General features: G+C 38.8%; 2 protein-coding genes across 4 annotated transcripts in view; one reads left to right on the top strand and one right to left on the bottom strand.

Moving 5' to 3' along the window:
• The first annotated feature begins 1,043 nt into the window (after window positions 1–1,043).
• On the top strand, window positions 1,044–3,628 carry gja10b (gap junction protein alpha 10 b). The gene is made up of 2 exons (XM_085383239.1): window positions 1,044–2,435; window positions 3,478–3,628. The coding sequence occupies exons 1-2, from the start codon at window positions 1,044–1,046 to the stop codon at window positions 3,514–3,516; spliced, it is 1,431 nt and encodes a 476-aa protein (XP_085239365.1). The 3' UTR covers window positions 3,517–3,628.
• Window positions 3,629–6,895: 3,267 nt separating this feature from the next.
• Window positions 6,896–22,524, bottom strand: part of bach2b (BACH transcriptional regulator 2b) — a 101,937-nt gene continuing 86,308 nt past the window's right edge. For all 3 annotated transcript variants that reach the window (XM_085383236.1, XM_085383237.1, XM_085383238.1), the window contains 2 exons: window positions 15,923–16,129; window positions 6,896–13,898 (listed from right to left, as the gene is read on the bottom strand). In XM_085383236.1, coding sequence (XP_085239362.1) covers window positions 13,401–13,898; window positions 15,923–16,129 — 705 coding nt within the window. In that variant the 3' untranslated portion in view covers window positions 6,896–13,400. The remainder of the gene's footprint in view (window positions 13,899–15,922; window positions 16,130–22,524) is intronic.

Genomic DNA, 22,524 nt, shown 5'->3' with positions numbered 1-22,524 from the left:
TGCTACTTACTTTCTCGTTACTCCTAAAATGGCGCACTCTCCCATAATTACCAGTTAACAATATAAACGTTGGGCACATACCAACACAAATCCCTATCCTTCTGAATACAAACAAAGACTCTTCTGGATTGTAGTCTAGGTTTGCGTTAACATGTTATCTATGCAGATGATAGTTCTGTTAGCACTATGTTATTTCTGTTCTGTCCACTTTACCACTGCAATCTTGTCCTTTTAAGTAATAATAAAATTCCACATCGCGTTACAGTGGTGTGAAAAAGTGTTTTCGCCTTTCCTCATTTCCTATTTTTTTGTATGTTTGTCACGCGGAAATGTTTCAGATCATCAAACAAATCTAAATGTTAGAGAAAGATAATACAACACAAAAAATGCAGCTTCTAAATGAGAGTGTTTATTATGGAACCCGCAGAGCCCTGTGTGAAAAGGTGTGATAGTGTAACTGACAGTGTGCTAGCTCCTTAGCTAGCACACTATACAAACAGTATAAAAACAGTTACAACAAAGATGAAAGATTATTGAAGACATGCATGCTGGCACATTTCATTCACTGCATAAAACCTGAAACTATCAAAAACCTAGAGTTCAAGATTTAGAAAAAGGTTGCATGAAGATTAGAAGTAATGAGTCTGAAAACATTGTCCAGAGCTGTGTATTGGCATCTGAGTTGGTGCTATTTCTAGTTTAGTGTCCTGACAAAAGTGGCAGGATGAACCTAACCTCAGGGCATTATAAGGTCATGGTACTGATGGATCAATAGCTTCAAACCGACCTACTTTCCAGCTTTAAAATAGTGTCAGTCAGACTGCACAGTAGGGTGTTGTCTGTCTCCAAGGGATTAAAATATCACACTTACACCACACTCGAATCTACAATTTGATTAATGGCCTTATGCCAAAACACACAGGGACGAGGACTCTAGAAAATATGTAAGTAAAGTACATTTTGCTGCATGATTTAAATTTGTAGAAAGACCTGCAAACTACAAAGTTTTCTTTTGTTCACAGGTAATATTAATATGACAGAAGATGGGGGACTGGAATCTATTAGGGAGTATTTTAGAAGAGGTCCACATTCATTCCACCATCGTTGGGAAGATATGGCTCACAATCCTCTTCATTTTCCGGATGCTTGTGCTCGGCGTCGCAGCTGAGGATGTCTGGGATGATGAACAGAGCGAGTTTGTTTGTAACACAGAGCAACCTGGCTGCAAGACTGTCTGTTACGACCAAGCTTTTCCCATCTCTCTCATCCGCTACTGGGTCCTGCAAATTATCTTTGTATCCTCACCCTCTCTGGTCTACATGGGTCACGCCTTGTATCATTTGAGGACCCTTGAGAAGGAGAGACACAGGAAGAAAGCGTGTCTGAAAGCTGAGCTGGAAGGTACAGATCCCGTCCTGGATGACCATAAAAGAATTGAGAAAGAGCTCAGGAAATTAGATGAACAGAAGAAAGTAAGGAAAGCTCCTCTCAGGGGCTCTTTGCTGCGTACATATGTTTTCCATATTTTGACCAGATCTGTAGTGGAGGTGGGTTTCATTATAGGACAGTTTGCTCTGTATGGGATTGGACTGTCTGCACTCTACAAATGTGAAAGGATGCCTTGCCCTAACAGCGTTGATTGTTTTGTGTCACGACCGACAGAGAAGAACATTTTCATGGTTTTCATGCTGGTTATTGCCGGAGTTTCTTTATTCCTCAATCTCCTAGAGATTTCCCATTTGGGGGTGAAGAAGATTAAACAAATCTTGTATGGATATAAATATGGGGATGATGAGAGTATGTGCAGGTCAAAGAAGAACTCCATGGTGCAGCAGATCTGTGTGCTCTCAAATTCCTCACCACAGAGATTAATCCAGCTCACGCAGATGACCTGCTCTGCTGTGCCTGAAACTCACGGAGAGAGTCAGCCTTTGAATTTGGCCTTAGTGGCCCCTCAGAGTATCGAAGGTCACAGCATCTCCTGCCGCCCCAGCCAAGCTGAAATCCAAGGTCTGCACCAGCTGGGTGTCATGGAACGACGTTACACTCTGGAAAATCGCAAACCGTCATGCAGCAGCGATGACTCAAATGGACCCCATGGTTCTGGTAAACCACACTATGTGGGGCCTCGACCTACACTGACGGCCGGCCACATGGAAATCCCAGCAGCCCTTAGAAACCCACAGAGGAAGCAGAGCAGAGTGAGTGTATGTAAGGAGCTCAGCGATATGAGTGATTCTCCGGAGAGTGAACACTATCCCACAGCCAGAAAATGCAGTTTTATGTCCAGAGGACTGTCGGAGGGCAAGCTGGCCAGTCCGTCTGACAGTGGAGACTGTCAGAGTGGAACGGACAATGCATCCCAGCATCTTAGCGAGGGGGAGAGTCCAGTGGTGTCTCCACCACCTCCAGCTGGAGGGAGGAGGATGTCCATGGTAAGCTAATGTCTCTTTTTGGCTATTAATAAAGGCTTATAGTCTCATATGTGTGATTTAGCGTGTACTTGTTTGTTGAAAGATTTGGTTATAGATACACTGTTTGTTTGTTGTCTGATCAAGTCAAGCTACCTTAAATTCCCTCCAACTCCACTTTTTTTGTCAATTCAAGTGTAATTAGTCCGAATGATGTTGTAAGATGGAGTTATGACCAAAGAAAAAATTTACCATAGATTGTAATGAGAAGTTCCTGAAGTACACAGCGTTGCAAGTCAAGCGGTGTTTTCCATTGCTTTTATTAGAGCAGCCTTCCAGCTACCTTTGTTGCTTCACACCACACACACCCGTCAGGTCACGGCAACCCGGGGAGGCTGTGTGGGTCAGCCTCCCATGACACCACACCCCAAACCCATCGCTCCACCCCTCTCCTGCAGCTGAGCCACAAACCACACCCAGTCACATAGATATATTTTTTAATTTCATTCTGTCAAAAAGTAAACATAAATATTGAAAATCAAATGCAGCTACATCTACAATGTAAAGCTCAGCTGATCAGATGATCTCAGTGCCAGTCCAGTTCATACCCTTTTACATATCCAGTTGGAAAATCTCATTAGCTGGCCCACAACTACTTTACATTTCCTGCTGCTTAATAATCAACATCATTCTCAGTTCCTCCCTTCCTTGGTGAAATCTGTTGTCAGTGATAGCAATCAACTTTACTTGAATAAACTCAGTTGAAAACCCTTTTTATTTCATTAATTCCAGTGATCATTATGAATTGAGTAATATAAAATAAAATAAATAAGTAACCTGTCAGTTTCAACCACAACAAAGGTCAAGCTTGTTTACAGACATTTTCTCACTATCATATATTTTTCTAATACTGTTCAAGACAAGATAGTCTTGAGATATTAGCAGAAAGTCAAACATTACTATTTACTATATACTACTTGAGGTTAGAAAACAAAACATAAACGTGTCATCATGACTATGACAAGAATAATAACTATACATTGTACCTATTTTTTTCCCTTTTCAGAGCATGATTCTGGAGCTGTCTTCAATCATGAAAAAGTAAACTATAAAGTACAGTTCTGGGACCAAACGAGTGCCAATGGGAGTTCTAAATTAGCCAAAGGAGCCTGATTTCAAACCGAGTCTCATCCTGTTTCTCTGCAGCAACATTATATGTCCACAGTGTGCTTATACAGTATGTTTTCTGCATGAATAATTTAGTTATTTTCCACATCCAAGAGACACTTAATTTGCTTTATGTAATGTGTGATTGCTATTCCTATCAACTGTTTGATTATAAGTTTACACCAGATAAAAGAAGTATTGAAAACGTCAATACTGACGTTTCTAAATAAATCTATTTCAAAAGGTTTGTTGACATCACCAGATGTCGGTAACTACCCATCCAATCCACTCATGCGAGAAATCAAATCATAGATGTCCAGAAATTAAGCTATGTGTGAAAATGAAAAAATGGCATTGGGAGAAAGTACTGAATGCATGAAGAAAGCAAAAAGGCATGGAGAGTCATGGCACCAGCTGAAAGCAATCCTGCCACTTCAGTTCCAACAAATGGCCTAAAAAAAGGTGTCTCATTACCAAGATGTCACACAAGAAGCATCTCATGATGGGTAACTGATGATACTGATGACACTGGTTACAGAAGAAATTACTAAAGAAACTACTAAATTACTGAAGGTTCCAGTGAGCACTGTTGGGGGCATAGTTTGAAAGAGGAAAGAACAAATGTCACCACAAACCGGCCGCTACCAAGTGCTTCCCTCAAGATTTGAGACAGAAGGTGAATGTAGCTCAGGCAGTAAACCAAGTCATCTGAACTCAATTAAATTCAGTTTTATTTATACAGTGCCAAATCACAACAGTTGCCTCAAGGCGCTTTATATTGTAAGGTAGGTCCTACAATTGTACATACAGGGAAAAACCCATCAATCACGTGACCCCCTATGAGCAAGCACTTTGGCGACAGTGGGAAGGAAAAACTCCTTTTTAACAGGAAGAAACCTCCGGCAGAACCAGGCTCAGGGAGGGGCGGCCATCTGCTGTGTAATCTGCTAAACAGATGATTAGTGGTTTGATCCCTCCAGTTTGCATGCCAAATATCCTTGGGAAAAATGCAAGATACTAACCCCAAGTTGTTCTCTGATGCATCGGAGCATGAATGCGTGTGCATGTTAGACAAAAAGAGCAAAGAAAAAAGTGCTGGTGTGAATGCGTGAATTAAGCAAGTTGTGTAAAGCCCTTTGAGTTCTCAGATAGTGTAGAAAAAATGCCAATCCATTTACTAGAAGAATGAAAAGAATGATCAAAAAAGTTGTCCAAGGACTACTTGAAACAGCAGGTATCATTATTTCAAACGGTCTGGTTTAGGATTTGAAGACTGTGTGGACAAATGGACCAGAATCACACCTGAGCAATACATGCAACTAGTTGCTCCATACAGGAGGCATTTTGAAGCTGTCATCACCACCAACAGCTTTTGTAAGAGGTATTAAATTCATTTCAGCCGCATGTTCAATACATTTTCACAGCATCATTTCTCATTATTACCACTAATTTATCAACACGTGGTCTGAGTTCTTTGTATGTGTGGAATTGATGGGTTGTTACTGCCATCTAGTAGGAATTTCATATCAATAGTACCTTTAGAGATACAATTACTTAGAAAATTAATGACATATTCAGTACTTATTTTATCTGCTCTGTCTATAAATTGTGAGCTACTTTGTGGGTAGTTTTGGAGAATTTGGAGAAGTCAGGCATGAATTCAAATGCTATTTGTGTCAAAGCACGTATTTATCAAATCAGTTTAAAAGTCTTCGAAGATATTTGTCAGAATAAACAGGAAATAGGGAAATCTGAAACTGCAAAAAAGAGAAAGAATTCTTGGAATTGGTGTTTATGGCTTATTATTAGTATTATATAATTGTGTACAAAGCAAAAGTGAAGCTAAAAAATATTGCCTGTCACTGTTGAAGATATAGTATCACGTGGTACCACTACCATCTGCGAGAGAAAAATACATTCTTTGAACTTTGTGTTGTTTAGGTTCCCATATCTCCTTGTGAATGCATACCACACATTTTAAAAATGTTATAATAAACTACTAGTTGTCTAGTTAGCTAGCTGGCTACATATCATTTTTTGAAACCATGGAATGTGTATTTTGATTATTGTTTTTACATACTCTTGTATACACCTCCCATCTAGTTCCATAGTAGAGGGGCCTAATAATTGAATCTGATTAATAATAATCAGATACCCTGCTGGGATGGCAAAAGGAGGAGATAGAAACCACTGACATCAAGAGAAGGAAGCTCCTTACTATGGAGGGTTTCACTCCTATACCAGTATCCTGAGACTGTACTGTAAGCGGAAAGAAGGAGGCTTACAGTACAGTACTAGTGAGTGTCAGAACGACTATCCAGGATGAAACAAGAAAGATCATTGTGACACCAATCATGGCAGTACTGGATGTATAAAGATGCTTCTGCGACAATCAAGCATATAACAGCTGAGTGCAAGTGCAATGCTAGCAGGCAGGGCATACATGGAGCACCATAAAAGCTGTCTATCATAGTATACAGGAACATCTGTGCCTGGAAGTCCCAAGGTCAAAATAAGATACGCTCTCTAGGGTGGTTGAGAATGATGGAGCTAAGATCCTGTGGGACCTCCAGATACAGACAGACAAACTGGTGATGGCTAACCAACTGGACATAGTAGTGGTGGACAAGCAGAGGGATATGGGCACAGTGACAGATGTAGCTATAACAAGTGATAGCAACATTAGAACAAAGTACCACAAGACAATAGCAAAATACAAAGGCCAGAGAAAAGTGCTAAATAAGGTGTGGAAGTCGAAGGCAACAATAGTCCCCATGGTAATGATTGCAGTCAGGGCTTTAAGCCCCAAACTGGGTGAGCAGCTACAGCAGATCCCACAAATGATATCTGAGATCTGCACAACAGAGGACCTGAGCTTGAAGGATGAAGACTGCCCACAGGACGAGTGGGGAATTTACACACACACACACACACACACACACACACACACACACACACACACACACACACACACACACACACACACACGCACGCACGCGCGCGCACACACACACACACACACAGGCACTGTTTAGCTAAAACTGAATTTAAAGTTAAGTTACAGTCGCCACAGCATGCAGATTTACCTTTTTTTTTTTTTTTGATCAGTGCCCAAATCTGCTGGTGTTAAAGTAGCATATAAAAATGTTAGCAGTAGATGTATGCGTACTATCAGCTAAAGTAATTTAAATGTGTTTTTTAAGTGAAAAGGCTTAAACACAAAGATTGTTGAGTGGAATAATTAAAGGTAAGGAGACATTTACCTCAAATGTTGACCAAAAACAGAGAAAAACAAAGCACAACACATGATATGCATGTTTCTTTATTTCTTAAAGAGAAATGGTGTCTAGACAAAAAAAAAATCATTTATATAACACTAGCAATAGAAATGAATGAAAATGGGGTTCTCACAATACCGTATTTACAATGGTTATTAAGTCATTTAATTAATTAGGGTCATGTAGCATTTAAAATTAGGTAAGAACTCTTAGTAGAGAATAAGCAAATGACAGTAATTTCAAATTGACAATATTAACACAAAACAGTCATTTAGAAAAATGAGAGAAAAAACAACACCTACAAGCTTAAGAGCTATTACATTAAAAATGATGCACCTACTAATACAATAATCCATATAATCTGTGTAAAAAGCATGTAGAAAAAACACCTGATGCAGTTTGCTGATACAGTCATTGACCAGTTATGAGAGGTATGAAGGATTTCACAGGTAGATAAGTGTGAGAAAGTCCGCACTGGTGACTAAGGGATGGGGGCTCAGGCCCTTGCATACACTCGCTTCACTTAAATGTGAACTATGGCCTCTGCAAGTTCTAAGGCAAATATTGGAGGTGCACTTGTATCCATGTAATGCTGACCCATCCCAATAGTTGGATTAAAGACAAGGTGAGGAAACTCATTCTGTCTCTTCCACAACACCAAGAATCGGTTCAACTGAACCGAGCAAGTTTTACATGGCAAAAATTGATCAAATGTGACATGACACCTATTTGTAAACATATTCTATATTTATATTCTACTCAGTGATCTCAACCTGTGCACTCGACCAGGAAACCAGAATTTTTTTCCTTTTTTTTTTTCAAGAAAGTTGAACAATCTGTGAGAAAGGCATGTTTTTGTTCGTATTCTTCAATAGAACAACCTTTGGAGTTAAAAAGCCAGTGTTTGTTTCAGAGAAGCAATGACAACAAACCCCCAAAACAAAACAAATCCAAAATTAAAAAACAACCAAAAAGAGCTACAACAACAGCAAAATTGTGCACATAATTAAAAACTGATGTAATGGCAATAAACACATTGTTTGACTGTAAAAAATATACAGGAAAAGTTCATTTAGCAAAATATCAAATTCATAATTCATTTTACTTGTGTTCAATCACTTTAAAGCTGCACTAATTCATATTTTTTGTGAACATGCAGAGAATGATCGACTGTGCATCTGCCTTTGTTCTGCATAGTTTAATTCATTGTGTGCTATTAGCCACAGAGGGCTGAAATAGACCGTTGGCCACTAGCTGGACAATGGAGCATCAAAGAGAGTGGCTATGTGTGTGTGTAAGTGTGTGTGAGTTTTTAAATTGTGGAGGTGGCGGGGCAGAGTGGTGTGGGTTTCAATTAGCACTGAAGGTTAAATGATATCAAAACCGCTTGAAGGAAATTTTGGTTTGATGCACAAACAAAGCAGGTAAAAACAAACAAAGAAAAAAAAATAGTCTGCTTCAGTACAATGCAGAGAGCAGGTGTAAATGCTTGGCACCCTGAGATATTAAAGGGATGGTTCACCCAAATAACAATAAAACATTTCCCAATTCTACAGATAGCTTTGGTTTGACATGTCAGTGTTTGAGAGTTTATCATCGCATTATTATCATGCAATGAATGACTGAAATTTTGTTTCCATTATAGTTGAGTGCAGGGAAAAGCACATGCACTAAAATCTGGACAAAATTAAACCAAAACCATCTGTGTGGGTTGATACCAGTAGAGGCAAGACAGCATTTTTTTTTGTTGTTGTGGCATTTTAAACAGCAGTGTTAGCGATAGCAATGGTACAAACTGTGCTGCGTTGATGTTAAATAAAGATGTTTAAATTATCTCACCATTTTTGCTGAGGATGCCCATAATTTGGACCATGCACGGGGAGTGTTGTGTCATCGTTCATTTTCCCTCTATGGGAATGTCAAGTTAAATTAATAACACAGAGAAATTCTGTGATAATATTGGAATTAATCGTCTCCCATGAGACAGCTGTTTGAATTCATTGTGTGCAAACAGCAATATAAAGAGGTTTCCTCAGTTTCTAAACAAATCAAAAGAATTAGAAAAAGAGTTGCATAATGTTTGTAGAAAATGTCAAAATGTCGATTATTTCGCTTTAGTTCTCTTGTTTGAATGTGACAGAATGCTAACATGGGAAAATACTGCTCTGCTTTAGTAAATATGTGCACGCAAATAAAAGAACAAATTAGAAATAAACTGTTCAACAAACAAGAAACAAGCTCAGTTGTAGAGGAGTCACTATTGCTCCACACTCATTCTGTGCCAATACGTGTACGTGTATGTGATCATATGTGTGCATGTGTGGGTCTTTGTACAAAACAGGGACGATTGAACAATTTTAAAACAGGTTTTTAAACTACAGTTACACTTTCTCTGTCTGGCTGTGAAACAGAAATTATCTTACAAACAAGGTCATCATTCAAACTACATCTAGGATTTACATCAGTAAAGGTCATGGGGAGAACTCCGAAAAATGTCATGCAATCTTTAAAGCCCCAATCCTCGAAACATTTGGGTAGAAAACAATAAAAAAACCCTCAAAATCAGCAAAAAGGCTAGTATGGCTAATTGCTATGCTTGGTATATTAACATCCCCCAAATGTCATGCTAAAATTCTGTTCACTAAAGTAAATTAAAGTGACATTAGAAATGACTTTTGCGATTAAATGAATAAATGAATGAATTTCCTGTCACCTCTAAAATTGAAAAAAGAAAAAGGTTAAGAAAATGAATAAATCACTTTAGTTGTACAAATTTAAATGACATGTTTTAGTCAATTCAATTATTAATATCATTTACTTTTCTTGATGTCAAATGATATATTATTACAGTTTACTCTTCCCCTTTCTGTGTTTTTATTTTATGTTGATAACTGGAATATCTATCCATTCTCTCAACTGGTTAGCCCATTCATTGTTGCAGCAGGGCTGGAGCCCATCTTAGCTGTCAGAGGGTGAGTGTGATGTACACCCTGAAAAGGTCACCAGTCTTTAAGGGCTTTCACAGTTCATGCCCACATTTTAACTGAGGAGGAATCTAGAATACCTCAAGAAAACATACGGAGCCACGGGGAGAACAATTGAAACAAATCGTTAGAAACATGTCGAAGCCTTCCTGATTTTCTAGTGTTTTACATATTTGTCACACTTGTTTCAGATCATCAAACAAATTTTAATATTAGATAAAGATAACCTGAGTAAGCTGAATGATGATTTCATTGATAGAGGTAGAAAAGTTATCCAAAATAATTGCCCCTCTTTTTAAATCATGAATTAAAAGTGATTTACCACATTTTTTGAAAAGCTGAATTCAGTTTCATTAAACACACTCAGGCCTGATTACTGACAGACCTGTCTGACAAGGTGAAGCTGGCTAAAAGACTGTCAAGATCTAAAGAAAATGGTGAAAAACAAAGTAACTGACGTCTGTCAGTCTGTTAAGGGTTACAAAGCTATTTTGAAGCCTTTGTAACTACGGTGAAAGCCATCATACACAAATAGAGAAAACATGGAACAGTAATTAACTGGAGTGACAGGCCTACCAGTATGACTCCAAGAGCAGATCTGTGACCTCCCAGCACTCATCCAGGAGGTAACAGAAGAACCCAGAACAACATTAAACATGTCCATCACATGTTCATGATTCAATAAGAAGAAAGAGACTGGACAAACATCTCATCTTGTGTTATCTTTGTCTAATATTTAAATTTGTTTGATGAGCTGAAACGTGTAATTGTGACAAACATATATAAAAAGGAAATCAGGAAGAGGGCACCACTGTATAACCTGATAAAATACATTTCATATACCTTTTACAGCACTATCAAAAGCTACTGGCCCACTTAAATAGGTTCAAATGATCATATAAAATGGACACTAATATTTATTTAATTTTTGATAACCTAATAAGGAAATGTTTACGGATGGCAAATTAGCTATAGATTCTTAAAACCTGGAACATATTTTTATTAAGTAAAATTATAATCTATTTCTTTAGCATCTTGTATTACAGGTTATTTGAAAAAAACAAACAAAAACAAAACAGAAACACGTTTTATTAATAAAAATGTAAAGCTTTAAAGTAAAGTTTTAAAATGACTTAATTTACTTCTTACATAACTATTGCATTTTCACACATGCATGGAGGAAATTAGGTTTCTAGTATGACAAAGCCAGCTGAATGGCTTTCAGCTAGCCTGGAAGCAGTAAAATAGGGCAATACTGTTTAGACAACAGAGAAAACTTGAAAACGTGAGAACATCAGTGGCTCATAAAAATTTCAAACAAGTATATTTTGTTCAAGTAAGCTATTAAATGCAAATAAGCTTGTGTGTCTCCATAATGTTACTGATTGTACATTTGCGTGTAAGGTCGCTGGCCGGAGACACGGATCCTCTTTGAGGTTGTGTGCGGCGCTACCTGCTATGGTGACCCCTTGTGACAACAGAGCAGCTTTTCAACTATGCTAATAAATGAGTTTAACATTAAGGTTTAGCTTTTAAGGAATTTCATTTTCAAAGTACTGTATTAGATACTCATCTGTTTTAACATAAGCATAGCTTTTTTATAGGAAACATTTGAAAGAAACTACAGTAAAAACATGAACTTCAGCCCTGTTAGGCTAATAGGGAGTGCCAATTTGGATTGGAGCTTTAAAGTGCAATGAACATTTTCATTCAACCTTTGCACTGGAGTGTGGAGCTCTGCTACTTCTGCCTCTAGCAAGGGTTGACATATTTCAGATTCTTTATATATAGAAATGTGAAAATGCATTTTTATAGCAGAATGTTCCAGAGAGAATGCACAAAGCAAAAAAAATAAAAAAAAGCTAAACCAACTAACTAGGTTTATAGCTATTAGGTAGCATGCATGCACATTACAAAGTAGGGTGTTTAAAACAAATGCACAAGTAGGTTAAACACTTTACTATCTTATATGATTGCTACTCAATCATCTGAACAACACACACACTGCTTTCACGTCAAAGGAACTGAATTAGCTTATTCAATTTCTAAAGAAATAAAAATGTAAGATGAAATATTAGCTTCCTTCGGCATATTTTCATATTCTTCATAGATATTTTTTGCCAATTTAAGTGCTCCAGTCTCTGACTTTTAAGCAGTCTGAAGTAAAGACCCTTACTTGGGGCCAGGAAAAAAGTGCATGATTTATGTTTGTATGCTTTTTCATTTTTTCATTAGTCAATTTTATCGTAATCAACATAAATTTGAAAAAAAAAAAAAAAAATCGGAGAGGCTTTTTGCTGTCTCCTATCATCAAATGACAACATTGTGTATAAACAAATAGGATATATTAAAGTTCTGGGAACAAATACGTTTCCTTAAAAAACAAAAAGAAAACACAAGGATTTTTTTTTCACATTTAAAGAGGTGTCGAAGATTTAGAAGAGCCAGCCTGAGCCACGCTCTCGAAAACACATCTTCAATTATACATGCAAGGGGCTCAAAATGTGTGTGTCGATGTGTGCGTGCCTGTGTGTACTGTGTCTAAATGTGTATCGAGCTGATCTCCTGAGTATAAGAACGCTCCCCTCGTTCGTTAGGCAGGACAGGAAACAGCAAAGCAACAATTTTTCCCTTGTTATAACCCCGGTGAAAAAGAAACATCTAGGCGTCTAGCTGTACAAAATCACTGTTACAGTCATCATGCTATATACACTTCTGCCAAACAAGCACTTGAAAGTCACCAGTACAACATCCAAATACAATGGTATTGCTGATGAGTGGGAAATAAAAATAGCCATTTAACTGCCTGCAAAAGCCTTTTTTTTCTCCTTTCAATTCCACGTGGAAGGCATAGGAGGAATGTTTTCGGTTACAATCTGTACAAATTTCTTCTGTACAGCAATACAAATGAGAGACGTTTGAAGACATTTTTGCATATGAACATTTTACAGTTTGCAACTTCCGTGTGTACAGAAGCCGTTTTCTCATTTTTCATGAATTAGGTTGAACATTCAGAGGATTTTTTTCTTCCTGAGTTTGAATTGCTGTGACCAAAAGTGTCACTCAGATATAGTGAAAGAAGAAACAGACAGAGAGAGAGATGCAGAGTGAGACAGAAAGAGGTAGAAGAGATTGAGAGAGACAGAGTGGCAAGGAGAGAAGAGGAAAAGACAAAGGCAGGAACTGACATACTGCTGGTATGCAGAGAGACAAAGCGAGCTGCAGTTTAGGTCCAATGAGGTTTGACTTTGAGTTGTGATGTGTGACACATGAAGAACAAAGTCTCCACTGTAGAGGTTGCTGCCGGGGCAAGTATAGCACCATCGTAAGGGTTTGGTGAGAAGTTCCACTCTGTCACGGTAATAGGAGAATTCCTGGAGAACAGTATTGCTGTTGTTAAGACAACTTTAGTGTCGACCGTCAAAAAAGATATAAATACAAACAAAGCTTGTTTTTCACTGAACACTGGCAGATGCTGACTGTCTCAACAACCCTGAGAGAGGGTTTGTCAGAAGAGCAAAATTAAATAATGAAAAAGAAAACAAAACAGAGAACGACCACTACTGAGTACAGTCCTTCCTCGGCTGCTCGTCAGTTGTACATTTGTCAGTCATTTCCTGGCAAAAATCCACCGTTACCGTCTGGTTGGATTTTTCCACCGGTGGCCCTGACTTTGTATACAAGCTGGTGGCGTCTTGGCCGTTTGTATCTTTGTCTGCCCTGTTTCTGACAGCCACGTCAGGGTCGCTCTCCGAGGGCCCGGGTGAACCGTGAAAGGTTGGTTCTGGTGTGGCTGAGCCCGAGTGGGTGGTAAGGTCAATGCTGGTGGTGGTGTTGGTGCTGAGGGAGGCCTTGGGCTCGTGGGCAGTGTTGTTGCTGGCAGTGGAGATGGCGGGGCGCAGCATGGGACAGTAGTGGTGTAACGACTGGACCTGCTCGGGGCTGAGCTGAACATCCCTGCACACCTCCTGTGACAGGCAGGAGAAGTTCTCCCACAACTCACCCATACATGCCTTTAGCTGGTTCCTCTCAGTCAGCAACTTCTCCTTCTCACACACCTACACACAGACACACATACATAGGTTATGACTCATTTCAAGATGCAATCGATAAGTCTGTGCACAAGAGTACAGCACTACAAAAAAGCTTTCCACTCATTGCCTGTTGAACTTTCCATTCATTCTCGTGCTTTTTACAAACTACTTTTTTCTCTTCTGTGCATTTTTGCCCAGCACTCCTCTTAGGATTTCTGTTTCAGTAAGGCAAATAGATGACAATCTCAGCCAAAGTCAGTCACTTAAACCTACAACTACAGCAATGAAAGACTGTGTCTTAAGTCAACCCCAACTCACCATGGCTTTTGGGCTGCTCCAGTCAGGCTTGGGAATGTTAACACTGATTTAACGCAGATTAGTGTACTAACACAGAATGAGTGAAGAACAAATACACACTCTGAGACAGGATGTTTCTAATTCTAGAGATATTGCCAAAATAGAAGAAAGCAGTCCTACATATTTGTTTAATATGCACACTGACGGACATATCCATATGGTCCCCTCAAAGTCTTCTTTTTGTGTTTCTTTATTTTGATCCTCAAACAAATCCAAGATTCCTCACGGTGTTCCTGGAGGCCAAGGTACTGCCATCCAGAGTAAGCCTGGTTAGATATTTAGGTACAATAACCTCAGTTTTATCTGAATTTAGATGCAGGAAATTAAAGGTCATTATGTGTGTTATCTGGCTTTGTTGATAGATACTCTGCACAGCAGAGAAAATGTATGCTATGCCTTCTATTGATAGAGTTTAAGAGAAGCATTAACGGAAGTCTATCATTAATTTTAGTATGTAAAGATAACACTCTATTTCTATGAAAAAATATAAGTCTGTTAGATAAGTATGATTTAAAACATTGCAGTCTGGTACCTTTAATACCAGCATGCTCTAATCACTCTAATAGGATATTATGGTCAATAGCATCGAAGGCTGCACTGAGGTGTAGCAGGACAAGCACAGAAACGAGTCCAATGTCAGGAGATAGATATCCTATCTGTTTGTGTGCGGCTACATTACATGATTTTGAACACAAGAAATGGTATTATGTGTTGTAATAGATGAACACAGAACCATAATTCATCTGTGATTTTGCTGATAGTTAATTATACTTCATTCCGTAATACTGATCTGGGGTGTCTGTAGGATGGCAGTGAACGACACCAAAGAGCCACTGATCCAAAAGAATGTCTGACCTAAATGTATGATTTAATAAAAGAAATTGCACTGACTACATTGTGAACAGCAAACAAGGAGTTTTGAAGAGAACAATGTATTTGAATCAAAAGAGAATATGTAAAAATCAATGTAAGAATTAGCTAATGAAATCTAAGTAAGATTGCATAAACTGCATGAAAAATGAACTATATTGATATGTGACTGAATGCTCATATGTAACGGAATCTATAAATTTGAGAATAACATAGAAAAGATAAAAATATGATAAAGTGGTTTTCATGAAGTAACCTTTACCCTAGTTAAAAGTGGGTGAAAGGTTGGAGATGGAGAAGCTGATAAGGTGTGGCTGGACATCAGGTGATTATATGTAAACAGCGTGATTGGATGTCCAGAGAGGAGGAAAGAGAAAGGGAGACAAATGGACAAAAAAGTATAAAAGAGGGTGCCTAGGAACATCTTTTTTCGGGGAGTGGGGTGGGGGGGGTGGGGGTTGTATAGTTAGTAAGTCAACACAACAAACATTGTCGTTAGAAGTGACACCCAGAAGGATGGCTTCTGTAGAAGAGGGATCCCTTGCAGAAGAACAGGATCAGCTCAGTTTAAGCATCAGAATAAATAAACAGAAAGAAGACGGGGGACCACCGCAATCTGACTGCACAGAGAGAGTACAGCAGGGTTAGGGCTCCAGTGAACAGTCATTGGAGAGCAATGGTTTGAAAGTGCTGAGGAGAATAAAATGTTACTGATTATAATGAAATGGTTATAACTAAGGTGAGTCCGTGTCCAAAGAAGAGAGCAGCTTCTCACTGGGTGACGGCTAATGACAGTGTGTTAGAACAATCAATCCACTCACCAGCTTTCTTATCTCGCACTCCAAGTTGAGGATGCAGTCGAGCTTCCTCTTGCGACAACGCTGTGCTGCGATGCGGTTCTTACTCCGCCGCCTGATGTCATGAATAAACTCAAGTTGCTCTGAAGTCAGTTTGTGCATTTTCACCAGCATTTGGAAGTCATTCCTTGGAAGATTTGTGATTTGATCTACAGGAAAAGGAAGCTTGACCTGGCAAAATAAGGAAAATAAAAACACTGCGTAAAGGATAAGCATTTTTTCAGCTTTAAGACCAAAGACTTTCCAACTGTTGTATGGAGTCTGATATGTACCAAATTAATTATTTAACATTAGTTCTACATTCAGTTTTATTTTAAACTAGTATAAACTGACTGAATACTTTATGACTTTAATTAACTCATTTTAAACAAATAACCAAAATAGAAGAAAAGGCACAAAAAAAGCTACTTTCAGCTGCTTCATTGCGACAGATGTTTGATTTGAGAGTTTTTACACCGAATGCCATTACTGATAAAACTCCAAAGGGGATTTATCTCGCTGGCTGGAATCAAATCAGCAACCTTTGCTTGCTAAGCAAACATGTTAATGACTACACAATTAAACAAATAACTAAGATTAAAGACTAAAATGAATGGATATGGGCAATGTTAGTTTGAAACAAATGAATTGTGAAAGAATATTATGCAGCCAACCTAATGAGTGCCATCTACTACAGAGACATTACATATAAACAACATAAAAAGTGTTACAGAAACATGCACCACTGTGGTAAAAAGGAGAAGAAATGAATGCTCTAGCAAATCGCTGTCTGTCTGAGTGGTGTCCAAAAAGCGATGTGGGCTTTATAGATAATTGTGAAACTTTCTGGAGGAAACCTGGTCTTGTTAGGAGAGACTGCATTCATCCATCACTTTGGATGGAGCAGCTCTTATTTCTAGAAATCTGGCCAAATTTATTAAACCCCCAAAACGTGACTATCCAGAGTTGGGACCAGGATGCAGAGTTGCAGTCTTACACGCCTCTCTGCAGCTTCTCTCCTCCTGTTATCCCCCCAAACCCCATCCCCTTAAAGACTGTGTCAGCTCCCAAACAGACAAAAAACAAACAAACAAAACAACAACAACAAATGATTTAAAGATTAATAAAAATCACAAAGAAAGAACAATACAGTATCCACATCTGCACCACAGAGTAAAACAGTGAAATGTGGATTATTAAACACTAGGTCTCTCTCTTCCAAGTCTCTGTTAGTACATGACTTAACAATTGATCAACAAATCAATTTATTCTGCCTTACAGAAACCTGGTTACAGCAGGGTGATTATTAGAATTAGAATCAACACCCCCGAGTCATACCAACTATCAGAAACCTCGAAGCACAGGTCGAGGTGGCGGTGTGGCAGCAATTTTCCACACCAGCTAATTAATCAACCAAAGACCAAAACAGACTTTTAATTCACTGGAAAGCCTGATGCTTAGCTTTGTCCACCCCAGCTGGAAAACTCAAAAACCTATCGTCCACCTGAGCATTATTATTAGGATGTACTAAAAACTCCTTGAAAAGCCTTCAGTTAATCCAAAAGGCCGCAGCAAGAGTCCTGACAGGGACTAGAAAGAGAGAGGATATTTCTCCTGCCTCGGCTTCCCTTCATTGGCTCCCTGTTAAATCCAGAATTGAATTCAAAACCCTGCTCCTCACATACAAGGTCATAAATAATCAGGCCCCATCTTATCTTAATGACCTTGTAGTACCACATCACTCCATTAGAGCACTTCGCTCTCGCTCTGCAGGCTTACATGTTGTTCATAGAGTATTTAAAAGTAGAATGGGAGGGAGAGTCTTCAGTTTTCAGGCCGCTCTTCTGTGAATCCAGCTTCCAGTTTGGATTCGGGAGACAGACACTATCTCTACTTTTAAGATTAGGTTTAAAACTTTTTGCTTCCTTTTTGCTAAAGAATATAGTTCTCACTCACTATGTGTTAACAGACCTCTGAATCACTGAATCATACTTGTTATTAATCTCTGTCTCTCTTCCACAGTCTTTAATCCTGTCTTCCTTCTCTCACCCCAACTGTTCGCAGCAGATGGCCCCGCCCCTCCCTGAGCCTGGTTCTGCTGGAGATTTCTTCCTGTTAAAAGGGAGTTTTTCCTTCCTGCTGTTGCCAAAGTGCTCACTCATAGGGGGTCATATGATTGTTGGATTTTTCTCTGTATGTAATATTGTAGGGTCTTACAATAACATTTTATTTCTAGTTAATTATATCAATAATAAGGGCGCCCTCTGTGATGCTGTTTGTTTCTAAGGTGATGGCTTAGAAATATGACTTAAAGCTCTGAAACTTTAAAATGGATCCATTGAAACATTTAACGTTGATGTGTCCTAGCCTATTAATGTAGCTGTGGAAATTGCTTGCTTGATTGTCCCAGATCAAAGTGTTCTTGCTGTCTTCTGGATTTGAGGAGCCGCAGCTTCGGCAGTGTAAAAGGGACTTTCCAACAGATTTTCTGTTTCCTTAATCACCTAATTAGTACATCCACATTTCCCTGACAATGTTAAAGAGATCTCAGATGGGATCCAAACTAGAGCAACTTGATGTTTCTATCACTTGGTATAGTTAGATCTGTCACTGGTCCTCTGCTTGTCCACTATCACTATGTCCAGTTAGTTAGCCATCAGCAGTGTTTCCTTCTCTTAGCTTGGTCATTCTTGGTCATGACCTCATCTAGTTGCAATAACAATTGCTTCTTTAACCAAAGAAACAATCAGAATCCTCAATGTGCAGCAGTGAGCTTTAGTTGTTTATAATATTTTTCTGGATGTTGGGTGTCGAAAAATCCAAAGATGACATCGCCGGAGCTGCTCTCGTTCCCAAAATAAAGGGAGTATTTGGCAGACATGACCTCCCAAAAACAGTTTGAAGTGACAACAGGGCACGCTACAGCTCATGAGAAGTTTGCAGAATCATTGGATTTTCAGCATGTCACAGCAAGTCCTCAAAGCCCCCAGACCAATGCTTCAGCTAAAAAGACAGTTTAAACTACAAATTGGATATGCACAAAACCCAGAGAGGACAACAAAGACCAGTGAAATACCTACAATCCAAGAGTGACCCCTAGAACAAATTGCAAGCAAAGAAAGCGGCATGCCAATGATGCCAGAGGTTTCAGTACAACAAAGATACCAAATCTTTGTTGTACTGAAACCACAAAACTACATGCTGGAGCGCATATCTGGGTACAGGAGCTCCCGCAATGCTTGTCTACCTGGACCCGATCACATCAAGCCCTAACAAGATATGTAATACAAGTAAATAAGTCCTTGATCTATAAATCACTGAAAGCAACACATACACATATAATACATGTTCAAAAAAGGGGAAAAAAAAAAAAGAAATCAGTTGTATTTGCATGTTATGTTTTCTTGTGATATACTAAGATCAGTATCTGTGCTATGGTGGATCTTACTGTAGCTTGATGCGATAATATAAGGCTGGGTAAACAAAAATGTGTAGGTGTAATAAAAGCTGGACCTGGATTTACTGGATAGACTAGAAGTCATGATACTTGGTGTTCAGTCCTGATGCCAGTCACTGGGACCCAAACCACCCTAAGGCTCCAAACCAGTGTCTGTCTGTGCCTATTTCCTGGAATATAAAACCAAAGAATAGCAAAAAAGCCAAGACTCTACAAAATGGGAGAAGAAAGTTTGTGGATCAAGAGTACCTGACCAAATCTCATGAAAAGAAAGACTCATACCAGCATAAAAAAAACCACTTAAAGAAAACGGACTCTGTTCCCAGATGCTAGGGCTCAGAGTGTTTTTTCATTTACATTGGCACACCTGAGCCAATGGAGGAAAAAATGAAAAAGAGGGGAGTACCTTCAGATTGTCTAGGCGTTAAGAGCAACGTAAAAACTACAACTACGGGGAAACTGAGATATCACTCCTGGGAAACAGAAGATTTGACATCACGCCAGTGCTGATAGAGCCACATCAAGTAGAAGTTACGGGGATTTCAAAGAAACAAAGACACTAAGTGAGTGTTCCCTGTGTCTAACTGACACACCAATCAAGAAGGTTCGATGATTGTAATGTAATGTCAAAGAACATGATCACAAAGAAAGAACGAGAATAGCCAACATTTTCTGCTGTACTTCCCATGGTTTCATAGACCATACTAGACACTGTCAGTGCTACTCCTCAGCCTCCTATTAGCCATATCTATGGTATTAATTTCAGAATTCTATGTCGCCTTGTTCTCAAGTTATCACACTCACAAGGTTTTCGGAAAACTTACCCTGACCTTGAGGTCAAGATCACTGAGATTTGAACGTGTCCAGGAGTTTTAGTAAATGCAACTATGGTATCAATTTGAAGTTGAGTTATTACAATCATAAGATTTTCAAAAAACTTGACCTCTGACCTTTGACTCTTATTTATTTAGTTTTGAACTTGTGTAAGATTTTTTTGTAGATGCACCTATAATAGATGATGTTACGTTGTTCTCAGGTCATTGCATTCACAGAATTAGGTGCCCACGCTGTCCACCCAGCAGGGTGACAACAATAACTCATTAGCCTTTTATGGCTTTGAGGTAAAAATGAATACATTGCCTACACTAATATTTCTTTTTTAAATCATGATTAGCTAATAAACCGCTTATCAGCAATAATTAAAGGAGAAATGCGTCCTTTCTGTTATTGTAGGGTCTTTACCTTGAATATTAAGCATCTTGAGGCGACTGCTGTTTTCATTTGGGGAGAGCAAGAATCAAGGATTAAATTTCAGGCATTAGGGCTACATACGGATACAGGGGGGATGTCTGTGCTTTGCATGGAGGATTAGCACAGAGAAGCACAGCTGTGCATTTTGACTCACTGGTGTAACCCTAATTGTGAAGTATTTGTCATGGTCCTGGGCCATGTGGGCCCAGTATTCTTAGTTTTCATGTATTTTTGTATTTTGTTCTTTATTTAGGCCATGCTTCCTGGGTTGATCTGTTACGTTGTTCCTTATGTGTTTTCCCTTCGTGACTCTTACCCCCTGTGTGCCCCTCTGTGTATTTATGAGCCCTCGTCTCTCTTTGTGTTTTATTCTATGTTTTCCCCAGCCCGTTATGTCTGCGTTCTCCCCGTGCTCTCTCTCCTCCTGTTTGAACCTCTGTGTACTTCCTGTTTTACTTTGCCCATCTCCCATCAGTGTTACGTTCACTCCTGCCGTGTCTTGTTATGATTATCAGTGTCACCTGTGTTCCCCGTGTGCATCCACTTCCCCTGATCATCCCTCATGTGTATTTAGTCTCTGTGTTTCATACAGTCTGTGTCGCGTCGTCTGTGTTCCCACCCCCTGTGTTCCGTATTTCCAGCCATAGCCTTTCCATAGTTTGTCCAGTTTAGGTTTCTGTTGAGCTACTACTCATATGCTGCCTTCACTCTGTTTTGTTCCTTTCATCAGCCATAATAAAAGGCTCGCTTTTGTTTAAATCCACTCCTGCATCCTCGCTTGTGTTCGCACCTGGGTCCACCATACACATTCCCGCACGGTCTGCCTCCGCAGACCGTGACAGTATTTAGATCAAAGATAAATAAATATACCTTTCCAGTCTTTATTGGGACTGGAAATAAAAGCTTCCAAGAACTTATCTATCTCCACTGCAACATCTTCAGGCATCTAGTAGAAAGAATCCAATAACTTAAAAGCTGAAAGAAAAGCATGATAATTCCACTGGGTGGCATTTGACACAGTTTACCAGTAAAAATGCATAGATGGGTATTTCTTCACCTAAATGTATAGTATTACATAGTTTACGGTTAACATGGAACACCGGACTGCTTCCTCAGGAGACTTAAGACTGCAAGTACGTGAAAGTACTTGGATATCATACCAGTCTGGGACAGAATACTTAAAAAACTAACTTCCGCTTGTTTGTTCATTATGAATACTATCACCATCTTGTTCTACTTAGGGGCTGGCAATGAGTTTCTGGATAAGAATATTGCCTTTCCCTCTTGAGAGACTTGTCTTTTGATATGACTTATGAGAACCCTCTGAATATCAAAAACAAACAAACAAAAAACGAATGAACAATAAATAAATAAACCAAAGGTGGACACAAATGAACCGTAAACCTTCTGTATAGTTATTTGACTGATGTGACTGACGTTTACTTTCTCTTTGAAAAAGTTTATAAAAATAAAGTAAAAAAACAATACAAAAATGCGGAAGAATGCCTTTAATGTTTACGTATGTTAGAACTACAAAATAATATATATCGTGTAGTTCCTAACTTTGCACTGTTTATTTTCTTTAATGATTTAAAAAAAAAAACAGTTTCAAAATTTTAAAATTGAACGTAATTTAAACCCCACAACAGTTAACAATAAAATCTTTATTAATATCTTAAAACTTGGCTTTTGTTACACATCACGAGATTAATGAAGGATTACATTTTAATTTACTGGTAATTTTGAAATTAATCTACCAGGTAAACGATTCTCTCTCTGGGTTTGCTTGCTGTCAGACAGTTTCTAAATCTGACCACAAGATGGCAAAAAAGCCCCACTCCACACGCCTGAGAATAAGCGACTTGGTGAGATTTCAGCT

The sequence above is a fragment of the Rhamphochromis longiceps genome, linkage group LG15 (genome assembly GCF_057381845.1).
Source record: "Rhamphochromis longiceps isolate RC_006_pf linkage group LG15, R_longiceps_female_GT1.1, whole genome shotgun sequence".
Taxonomy (NCBI): domain Eukaryota; kingdom Metazoa; phylum Chordata; class Actinopteri; order Cichliformes; family Cichlidae; genus Rhamphochromis; species Rhamphochromis longiceps.
Note: the sequence above shows the minus strand (reverse complement) of the source record. Positions and strands in the feature narration are given on the sequence as shown.

Coding starts and splice junctions, on each gene's coding strand:
- gja10b (XM_085383239.1), top strand. CDS start 1,044: ATGGGGGACTGGAATCTATTAGGGAGTATTTTAGAAGAGGTCCACATT. Junction 2,436..3,477: donor GAGGGAGGAGGATGTCCATG/GTAAGCTAATGT, acceptor TTCCCTTTTCAG/AGCATGATTCTGGAGCTGTC.